Source organism: Equus quagga, chromosome 11, assembly GCF_021613505.1.
Source record: "Equus quagga isolate Etosha38 chromosome 11, UCLA_HA_Equagga_1.0, whole genome shotgun sequence".
NCBI lineage: Eukaryota > Metazoa > Chordata > Mammalia > Perissodactyla > Equidae > Equus > Equus quagga.
In genome coordinates this window covers 80976898-80987274 of record NC_060277.1, presented here as the reverse complement: position 1 = coordinate 80987274, position 10377 = coordinate 80976898, and the positions used below count along the sequence as shown (strand labels likewise).

Here is a 10377-nt window from a genome sequence, read left to right as displayed (position 1 = left end):
AGAGGAAGAGGTATCTTTATTGCATGGAATGTGCATGGGAGGACTTCCAGGAATTGCCTCTTTTTGCTGGAATCGCCATCTCTGGACCCGAAGGTAGGGGATTCAGAGTGGTTTGGATGTGGGTGGGGTGGGGTGGAGCCCCTGAAAATTGTGGAGACTCTCCGTGGCCTCAGCCTCCAGGCATAACTCACAGGAAAAATCTGGAATGGGCAGTGGTGATTTCCACAGTGGGTGAGTTTCTGCCAGTGCCAGATAGGACATAGGGTTCAAGAGTGACCTGGAAAGTCACCGACCATCTCTGGCCTTCCCAGGTAAGCATGGACCTCCTGAGGTGCTTCTGGTTTTCGAATTGGCGATGGTCACGACGGTTGAGAGATACAGGAACACTGCAGATTATTGGGTCAGTATGGACGCCTCTTGGAGTGGAGGCTGGAGGCAGGGGTAGCTCCATGGCGACGCAGGTAGGCAGCCAGAGGGGCCGCTTCAGCACTGAGGACTGGACAGCGTCCCAGTACAGTCCGGCAAAGCAAAAGGAGGGATGGATAGTTGCTCATGCCCACCTCCCGCCTGGCCCACGGAGGCTGACGGCAGAACCCTTTTGGAGAAACCTGAGCTCAGGACCCTGGCCACAGGGACTTGGGGCCTAGGACCTGCACTCATGGGGTTGGGACTGGAGCTCCAGGACAATGACAGACTCGACGTATCACTAAATAACCATTTGCAGTGCTTCAGATTACAAACCTTTTTACACATGGTCTCCCTTTTGCTTCACAACAGCGCAGGAAAGTAGACCACTCTAATAGATCAGGGAGCTCAGAGAGGGTAACCAATCTCTCCAAGTCACACAGCCAGGGAGGGGTTTGAGCTAAGACTTGAAAAGCTGCCTTGGTTGTAGTAGATTCATCCTCGCAGACAGTGACAGTCATGGGGGGCCCTTATAGTAATGGGATCCTGAGGACTGATGGGCCAACACAAAGGGGGAAGCATTTGGTGGGAGGGCGACTTAGGGCCCTAGGAGGGCACCATGCATGTGGGGTGGGAATGGTTAGTCTGAGCAATGCTCAGGGCTTCAAGGAGGAGCAGGGCTCCCAATAAAATGCGATTTTGTCTATTCTTAAAGCCTGAGGTGGTATTTAAGGCCCATCACAGTTCACCTATCTGGACTCATTAGGTCGGGATCCCCACCTTTGGCTAGAAGTCACTTGTCTGTTCCCTGGCCAATTTATTTCATCCAGGGCTGTGACTAGGGTGAGGTGAGTGAGGAGTCTACGGTGCAAAATTCAAGGCAGCGCTCACTCGAGGGTCATGCAAATGCAGGCTAGCACCAGAGTCTCTTCCCTCCCGCCTCTCCCTCCTGCCTTCACTCTAAGCCTTAAGCTCCCTGAGGACAGAGACTGTCCCTGCTAATCCCAGGTGACCCCGGCCCAGCGTCTGGTAATGCAGGGCTCACAGTAAGAGCTTAATAAACATTTGTCAGTGGCCAAGCCTCATCTTTCTTTCCTCTGAGAAAAATGGCCTAGGCTGGGCAGGGCACGTGCGTGTCATGTGATCTAACCGATTCTGGTTTGGCCAATGTCTGGATTTATTTGCTAGAGGTAAGCAAATGAGGTGTGCGGGAGAACCCAACGCCCACGCAAGATTCAGAAAGTCCATTCCAGAAGGTAAAGGACACCGAGTCCCATGTATTCTTTTTACATGCGGGGCAACAGAACTGGAGAGTAACGATGACTTGCTCCAAGTCGCACAGCCGCGTTGGGACACGGACAGGGCTACATAACAAGTTCTTCCACGATGTGACCTAATCGGGGAAAACCTACGATACAGCTATTGGATGCACATCGAGTGTATCGACTTTCTACTTATCATGCCTGAAACAGTGAGCAGGATCAATCCATTGCTTTTGACTGCCGGCAAGTGCCGCGCGCTGATTGGTCCTGGTTACGGAAACGGAAAAAAAGGCGTGCGCGTGGGACCCGCGGCTAGAGGTTGGGGCGCCTGGGTGCGCGACAGTCGGCGGGGGGATCATGGCGTCGCTCAACTGTAGCACCATCGTCTGCGTAATCTGCTTGGAGAAGCCCAAATACCGCTGCCCCGCCTGCCGCGTGCCCTAGTGAGCGGGAGGCCGTGGGGAGGGGGAGCGCGCGGGTCGGCCGGCCGGGCGGGGGCTGCGGCGCCGCGGGGTGGTCCGCGCGGCCTTCGGGGCTGACGCGGCGTGTGGGCCCTCTTGTTACAGCTGCTCCGTGACCTGCTTCCGGAAGCACAAAGGTAAGGCCGGCGTCCCCGCCTCAGACCCCGGCCCCCTCCCCATATCCCGCCACCGTCTCGGGGCCGGGAACCCCTCTGGCCGTGCCTGCTCCCGGCCTTGCCGCGCCCGGTCCTGTCGGGACTCCCGGGGGGACCTCTGCCTGTGAAAGCCTCTCGGGATTTTGAACGATCAGAAACCTTTCTTCTGCTCCGCCTTTCCTTCTGCGTCTTGTTCTCTTTTTCTTCTTTAAAAATATTCGACTGCTTTCGCGGACGTCCGCCCTCGCTGTTTCTTCACCGTAGCCTTCTGACGCAGCCCGTCGCCGTGTGGCAGACACTGCTCTGGCTAAGGTTAACAAGAACGGTTTCTTTCTTTTAAATAACGCCTTTTTAGAAACAGCGATGTAGATCTGTTTACAATCAGGAGCAATGCCCTTGGTCTGTTAACCTTGTCGTCTACATGTTAAGTCCTCTCCTCTCTGTTCTCAGGGGCCCTTTCCCACGACCTCATGCTCGGTTGGCTCTTCTGTTAAAGTTCTTTATGAAAGTAACCATTTATTAAAGTTCTTTATGAAAGTAACCATTCATTAAAGTTCTTTATGAAAGTAACCACTTTATTAAAAAAAACACTGTAAAGTGGTTTACAGCAGTGTGTTTCACCCCCCCCCCCCCTTTTTTTCCCCCCTAATGTCTTTGGAGCATTCTCAAAAGAAGCCTTTCAGCTCAAGTTAGGAAAGAAGTAGCATTGCTTTTGGAGGGGCTGGCCCCGTGGCCGAGTGGTTAAGTTCGCACGCTCTGCTGCAGGCGGCCCGGTGTTTCGTTGGTCCGAATCCTGGGCGCGGACATGGCACTGCTCATCAAACCACGCTGAGGCAGCATCCCACATGCCACAACTAGAAGGACCCACAACAAAGAATATACAACTATGTACTGGGGGGCTTTGGGGAGAAAAAGGAAAAAAGTAAAATCTTAAAAAAAAAAAATAATTGCTTTTGGAAATAGGGTTGGGGAGCTGGGTCCAAACGCTTTCCTGGTTCGGTGGCCCTGTGGAGTCCCTCTAAGATCCCCGAGGGCCATCAGGAGCTCTATCACTGTGTGGCCCAGCTTAGATTTTTCTGAAATGTAAATTTGAGCAATTCACTCACTTGTTGAAAACGCCATCTCTAGAAAAGGAGGGCAGTGATTCTTAACCCAGATATTGCTCTCCCTAGGGCAATGTTTTTGTCGTCACGGTAGCTGAGGAGGGGTTGGTGGTACTACTACTGGTAACTGGTATTGGCCCAGATAAACATCCTGCAGTCTCTGAGGCCATCCTACATCATTAAAGACTTTTCTGCCCTGAACACAATAGTGCCCTTGCTGACAGACACTTGTCTTGGGAAGAAAAGCAAGCCTCTGGTGTGTGGCATTCTTTTGCTCTGGCGTCCTCTTCTTGTGCCCCAGCCACCTGCCAGGCCTGCCCTACCTGTCAGTGGACAGTTGCTCATCACCATCTCCTTGCACCTGACCATATTCTTTCAAGGGTCTGGTCCAGCCTTTCCCTCTGCCAGGAATGCTCTTCCCACCTGGCAACACCTCCACGACTCCTCTTGGTCTTGTCTCCCGGCCCTCTCAGGTGACATAGATTAGACTCTCCTTATCTTATCCATATTTCTAGCTGTCATCAAGACTAAACCCCTCTAAGGTGGGCCTGATGACTTTCATCTGTGTATTCCCAAGGGCACATGGTATGTGCAAATTTAGTATCTGAAATTGCTGAGAAAATAGTGTGATGCTAATTGAAGTTGGTGTGCCACTTAATTAGGCAGGGTGAGGAAGGATGGGGACAGGCCTAGGGGTGCATAAGGCCTTCTGCCAGGCTCAGGATTGCTTGTTGTTTTCCTTATACTGCCCCTTGCTTTGATCTCTCATTTCCTCTACATCCATTTCTACCCCCACCCACATCCCTTATTCCATACCTATGCCTTCCACCTAGATGCTGGCTTGGGGTGAGGTGCACCCTTGCCACTGAAATGGAAGTGATGTGTGCCTGAGATTTGTGTCTCTTTCAGAGCAGTGCAACCCTGAAACTCGTCCTGTTGAGAGAAAAATAAGATCAGCTCTTACTGCAAAAACTTTAAAGCCTGTGGAAAACAAAGGTGAGTTGGTTGACTTCAATCAAACCTAGAAAAGGATTTCAAACAGAATAAATTGAAAGGAAAGAGGAGGAGACTTGGGCTGGGGCAGAGTCAGGAACGGTGGCTTCATTAGGGAGCAGCAGCTTCCTTAGCTCAGAGCACTGGGAGTGAGGCCACATGTCACTGGTGATATTATAGAGCAACCTGAAGGCATTGATCAGGACAAGAAATATGGGAGCAGGAGGCAAAAGGGGGAAAGGCCATAGCCGTGGTTTGGGAGTGAGGGGTGGACCCTGCTGGTCACGGCTTGGGGTCTCTCTCTATGGATCTGGCTGGGGCTGTCAGTTCACCTGAGCCAGGCCCAGGCAGGGGACTGCCTTAGGCCTAGCTCACCTTGCTGCTGCTGGGGGTTCCTCACAGCTTACAGCAGGAGTGAGCTGTCGTCCCAGCCAGCCAGCCAGCCTTTCTTTGATACGTCCTAGGCGTCATGAACCATGCTAGGCTCTGAACATTCACAGCAAGGGGACGGCCCACTTCTGCCCTTTGAGAAACTTCCTTGTTGGGTTCAGGCAGTGCCAGCAATTTCAGTGCCCAGGCTGAAAGCACGGGGGATTTGTGTTAGCAGGTTTTCACAGAACACCTACTTTTTTGGCCCATGACAGGGCTGGAGCCAGAGTGAAGGGAGGTGGGGTGGTAAGAATTGGAGAATCAGGCTCCAAGCCCAATACCACAGGGAAACACATAGAGTAAGAATGTGACCACTAGGATGCATTCGTTGAAGTCACCAGTTCTTTATTTCACTTTCCTTCCCTTTCCTAAACGAGGAGTGTGGGTATAGCACAAAGTCCAGAGAAGAGGTTCCTTTTGTCCCTACTTGCAAACCTGTTCCTATCACGCGTGCACACAGTTTCATCTCTTGGAGCAGTAGTTCACGTCTGGCGCCCAGGCTCTCTTTTCAGTCGTAAGCAGCTGACTGTGTTCTGTCTTCCTTAGATGATGACGACGACTCCGTAGCTGACTTTCTCAATAGTGATGAGGAAGAAGACAGAGTTTCTTTGCAGAATTTAAAGAATTTAGGTAAGTCTGTGCTTTGTTTACTTGTCAACCATTGAGATACATTTAATCTATTGTATAGAATGTGATTTTTTAAAGTTATTAAATGCTTTAGTGTGACGTGCCGAGCCCTTCCTCCGGCCGCCTGGGTCCGTGAACACACAGGGCTTCCATGCCTCCCAGCCAGCCACCAGGGCCATCCTCTTGGCCTGGAATCCTCCTGGCTTTGTGGGTTGGCAGAAGTTCTCCTCCTCCTTCAAGGCTTGGTTCAAGTTTCCTTTCCTCAGCTAAACTTTTCTTGACCTTTTGTCTCTCTCAGAATTAGGCACTTTTTCAGTGGTGCCTTATAATAAATATACCACTCACTGCATTTTATGGTAATTTGTTTCTCTCACATCAATCTGTAGGGTAGGGGCCTGCATTTATTCCCGTGTCCCCAGTGCTCAATTTATGGTCCAGCCATTCACGCAAACTGAGCAATCCCAGGATCTGATTTCTTAGAGGGACGTGGGTGCTAATAATGCCCAGCATTATTATTGGGGGACTGCTCTGTCAACCCTTACAGCAGTTCTGTTACTATATAATTAATGGGCCAGTGTACTTCCTAAGGTGGGCACTTTCATTCCTCGCCTTTCAGAATCAGGCTGACAGGTGGTGCTTTGCCTCCAGTCCCCTGGTAGTGATTAGACTGAGATTGGAGCTGAGCGGGGATAAGTGTAAACAAGTTTGTAAACTGTAAAGCACCATACAGGTGTTAGTGTCAGTTCCTGCTACTGATTCTGCTTCACACTGGATCACACACTTGCTTCAACATCATTCAGAGTATTTGATATAACTGTCCTCACAACTGAGAACCTTCATGTCTGTAAAGGAAGGAAACGTGCCAGCGGCTTAATGCTGTTGTTCTCTGTATGTGTGCTGGTAAAATAGTTTTTTCTTAGCTGAAATGGCATAAAGTTCAGATATTTACAAAGATACCAAGAACAAGAATCTGTCATAGCATTTAACTTGGAAATCATCTAATAGGCTAATCTTACCTTGTTCATTGGGTTAATTTGTGGGTTTAAAGGTTAAGAGGTTGCAGCATCCCTGATGTTAATACATTTGAAGCATTGAGCTTTCATCTGTCTCCATGTTCACACTTGAACCCAGATGGTGTTTCTTTCCGTGTTGATTTTTAAGGAGAGTCTGCAGCACTAAGAAGCTTACTGCTCAACCCGCACCTTAGACAGTTGATGGTCAGCCTCGATCAGGGAGACAACAAGGCAAAGCTCATGAGAGCCTGCATGCAGGAGCCCCTGTTTGTGGAGTTTGCTGACTGCTGTTTAAGGATTGTGGAACCGTCCCAGAACGAGGATTCTTAAGATGATGATTATGCTGTCTGCTTAAGGATGTGCTTGACTCTTGGAACCTGTCTGCTCCTTCTCCCAGGAGACCAGCAAGTGTGGGGCCCTAAGCAAGGGTGGTGAGTTCCAGACCAGCTGACATAGGGTAGGTCATGCAGCTCTTCACCTCCATCGCTGTGGGCTTGGGTTTCAGGCAGATGGGGGTACTCTCAAGGTGGCAAACTGTTTATAGAGAGAAAACTCGAGAAAACTTAAGATGGTTGTTTTTAAATGTTTTATTTTTGGTACAGTTAAGATAGACATCATAAATGATATCATTTTTCAAGTTTCAAACCCATTTGAGTTAAAACTTGCTCAGTGTTATTAAATAAAATCAAGATGTAGTTTTATGGTACATTGCATCGCTTGTCATCCTTGGTTTATAATCTAATTGCTTGAAATTATGTTAAATAAACCAGCAACATATTTAGTAGTAAGGTTTTGTTCCTTTTTAAGGAACTAAATGCAAAATTTCTCCCAGCCAAAATTTCAGAGCTGATTTCTGGCTGACTTTGCCTGTTCTGTTTGTGGGGAATAGGGGGTGGGGGGCGGGAGGCAGGGGAGTATAGTGATGGACACCACCACTGAGTTGGATCTGTGAAGGTAGTAAAATGTGGTGAAGTTCTCTGTGGCCCTGATATTTCTTAATCCTGTTTGGTAACTACCAGCCCCGACACGGCCTGAGGTGTAGATTGGAGCCCCAGGCCCACTGGTACAGTCACTGCCACAGCCCTGGCTGGCAGGCACAGTCACGTGTGCTGTGGCAGTCGTTTGGCAGCTGTGTGTTGATTAAATGTCTTTGGCAAGGCAGCTGGCAGGAAAAGGCCTTGAGAAACAAAGGCACCAAGGATCACCCAGCCAGGTGAGGACAGAAGATGGGAAGAGATCACGGGTGGCTCAGCCTGTGTCTTTCCAGCAGAATCTGATTAAAGCCAGTAACACTGTAGGGCGAAGGTTCAGGGCAGATGTCAGCATAGCGCAGTGGAGACTTTCTGCAGTGAAACCTTATCGAGCCCTAGGGAGAGAGATGCAGGGAGGTGTGCACAAGTAAATACCGGTGTGAGTCAGCAGGAGCAGGACTGAGTGAATCAATGAATTTTTTTTTCTTGTGAGGAAGACTGTCCCTAAGCTAACATCTGTTGCTAATCTTCCTCTTTTTGCTTGAGGAAGATTCTGTTTTATATGCGGGATACCACCACAGCATGGCTTGATGAGTGGTGTGTAGGTTTGCGCCCAGGATCCAAACCCACGAACCCGGGGCTGCTGAAGTGGAGCACACTGAACTTTAACTACCATGCCACCAGGCTGGCCCCAGTGATTTTTTTTGCCTTATTCTAAAAATAGTGGCCAAGTCCAAAGCAGTATTAAAATATAAAATTTCAAATCCATTCATTGTGAGACAAGTGAGGAGACACTAGGAGGGCGCTCTCCCCTACCAAGAGTATCGCCTGTCACATTCTTATGACTGCCTAAAGCTGGAAGATCAAACAGTTACACTTCTGTTTACACTCTGGCTAGCCCGTGTGTGTTGGTTATCATGGGAGATTTTATCCAGATTATGGCCTGTAGTAATTCCTCTGGTATGAAAATTCAATGTTTCCTTCCTTCTGCCTTGTCAGTGTCACTAATCCTTGCTGTAACCCCATGTAATAGGTTGAGTATTAGCCCATTTTATGTGCTGGCTGACTATTTTTCCCTGGCTGCCCATAATGAAAAAAAAGGGCACTTGGACGTCACCTGCTTGTCATTTCCTCAGCTGGAATAGGAGTTAAACCAAGTCATACGATTTGAGGAAAGCATAGTGCTAAATCCAGTGCCATTGGAGGGAATAAGCTGTCATCACAACCCTAACTTTTTGAAAGTGGAGCTAATTAAAAGGAGATTCAGAGGAGATGCTAGAACACTTAGAGACAATTTCTAAAAAGGGAATAGGAATGGGCTCTGGAAAATTCCTAGTTGTATTGCTGGAAACTATCCAAACCCACAGCCAGTTGGGGAGCACAGGCTTCTGGTTTCCCCAGCAGGGTTAGGACAGCTCTTGTCCCAGCCTCAGTCCTGCTCCTGCTAGACTCTCCTGGGCTTTGCCTCTGCCTTCCACAGTGGGGTCTGAAGGACCCAGAGCTGTCACGGGCAGGAGTGCCATCCTGCCACACAGCTTACCTGAGGCAGTGCTCGGATGGACATGACGCCAGCTTGTTCTTGTTGTGCTGTCTGGATGGTGTAGGTACTGGGGCTGCCCACGGGCAGCTGGAGGCAGGCCCAGACCACTAGTTTCCTCTGAAAGCCGCGTACGCCCACCGCTGCGTTGGCCAGGACCAGTCCAAGGGGCCAGAGGCGGATTATTGCCCCCAGGAGCCTGGTCTGTGCCTGGGGCAGCGGGAAGGAGCTTGGGGAATGGGGAGCTTGAGACAAGTGTTTTTCTTCCACACCATCCAGTTCTTTAGAAGCAAGGCAGGCCATTCTGATCTTAAAAAGAGAACACCACTTTATAGCTTTCAATTTATTAGCTCTCTCAATGGAAGTGGAAACCAAAACTATCTTTAATAAATCAGCTTAACAAGGTGAACTGAAGGGCACCTGGCCGTGAACAACTGGATGCCTTCAACTAGATGGGCTCTGTGTGGCAGAACTTTATACCCAAGGCAACAGTGCTTAGACCCTACCTACAAATGCTGCTTTACAAAATAATAGCCTTATTGAGATCTAACTGATAGACCATAAGCCCGCCCTTCTAAAGTATTCAATTCCATGGTTTTTAGTATATTCCCAGAGTTGCTTATGCCACTCCTTGCTGTGTCACAACCACCCTGCAGTGTAGGTGGGGTTGTGCCCATTTCATACATGAGGAACACGAGGCCACCCATTTTGCAGTGGCAGGGCCAGCATGCCAACTGGCTCTATCTGGTACCAAAATACCGTTGTCCACCCTCACTTCTCAAGTCAGATACTCACTCTCCACCTCTGCCATGCACGCTGGATGACCATGGCAGCTGTGTGCAGCCTCTGGATGTGTTTCCGAGTTAACCAGGAACGAACGGCTAAGGGGTTTGCCCAGAAACAGGAAAGAGTAGAAAAATGTTCATTAGAGCTATCGGTAACCTGGCTCTGTGGTGACACCAGAGCAGCTGTCAAGGTTTGAAATAGGTACTTTTTCAATGAATGGCAGCGTCGGGCCACTACATAAGGTAAGGTACCAAAGTCAATATATAATGCAAAACTGGCTCTGGAAAACCCCTCTCAGACTGCCCACAGACTTGGAGAGACCTACACAGTGAGGGGGCAGCTGGGAGCAGGCTCAGTCTGGGGCAATGCCCAGGGAACAAGAGGGATCAAATCGTCTGCATCTTTTTAAATTATTTCTATTTTTTGGAAACCCTCAGTTGAATTTGCTTGCTTGCTTGATGAAACCACGAATGACACCGCCATAGACTCACATGCTGGTTAAGGTAATAACTTGCTGGATGGTGGGCTGATCATGTGGCAATTTTAATTTTCTTCTCTTGAAATTTCAGCATTTTCTGATTCTTTTTGGTACAATGATATTCAGAAAAGGGGCTATTCCATTAAATACTAATCCA

General features: G+C 49.2%; 2 protein-coding genes across 5 annotated transcripts in view; one reads left to right on the top strand and one right to left on the bottom strand.

Moving 5' to 3' along the window:
- Positions 1-1956: 1956 nt before the first annotated feature.
- On the top strand, positions 1957-7154 carry ZNHIT3 (zinc finger HIT-type containing 3). The gene is made up of 5 exons (XM_046674624.1): positions 1957-2110; positions 2234-2265; positions 4296-4382; positions 5355-5438; positions 6597-7154. Exons 1-5 carry the CDS (start codon positions 2025-2027, stop codon positions 6776-6778), a joined length of 471 nt encoding a protein of 156 aa, XP_046530580.1. The 5' UTR covers positions 1957-2024; the 3' UTR covers positions 6779-7154.
- Positions 7020-10377, bottom strand: part of MYO19 (myosin XIX) — a 44695-nt gene continuing 41337 nt past the window's right edge. For 3 of the 4 annotated variants that reach the window (XM_046674616.1, XM_046674617.1, XM_046674618.1), the window contains 3 exons: positions 9752-9837; positions 8960-9265; positions 7020-7814 (listed from right to left, as the gene is read on the bottom strand). In XM_046674616.1, coding sequence (XP_046530572.1) covers positions 7686-7814; positions 8960-9265; positions 9752-9837 — 521 coding nt within the window. In that variant the 3' untranslated portion in view covers positions 7020-7685. Of the gene's footprint in view, positions 7815-8959; positions 9266-9751; positions 9838-10377 lie in introns of those variants that run through there. The other variant, XR_006890499.1, reaches the window with a different exon arrangement.

What these genes read in the sequence shown, in the direction of transcription:
- ZNHIT3 (XM_046674624.1), top strand. Translation starts at nt 2,025, where the DNA reads ATGGCGTCGCTCAACTGTAGCACCATCGTCTGCGTAATCTGCTTGGAG. An exon ending in AAAGCCTGTGGAAAACAAAG is followed by an intron (nt 4,383 to 5,354) that starts GTGAGTTGGTTG and finishes TGTCTTCCTTAG; the next exon opens with ATGATGACGACGACTCCGTA. An exon ending in GCAGAATTTAAAGAATTTAG is followed by an intron (nt 5,439 to 6,596) that starts GTAAGTCTGTGC and finishes TTGATTTTTAAG; the next exon opens with GAGAGTCTGCAGCACTAAGA.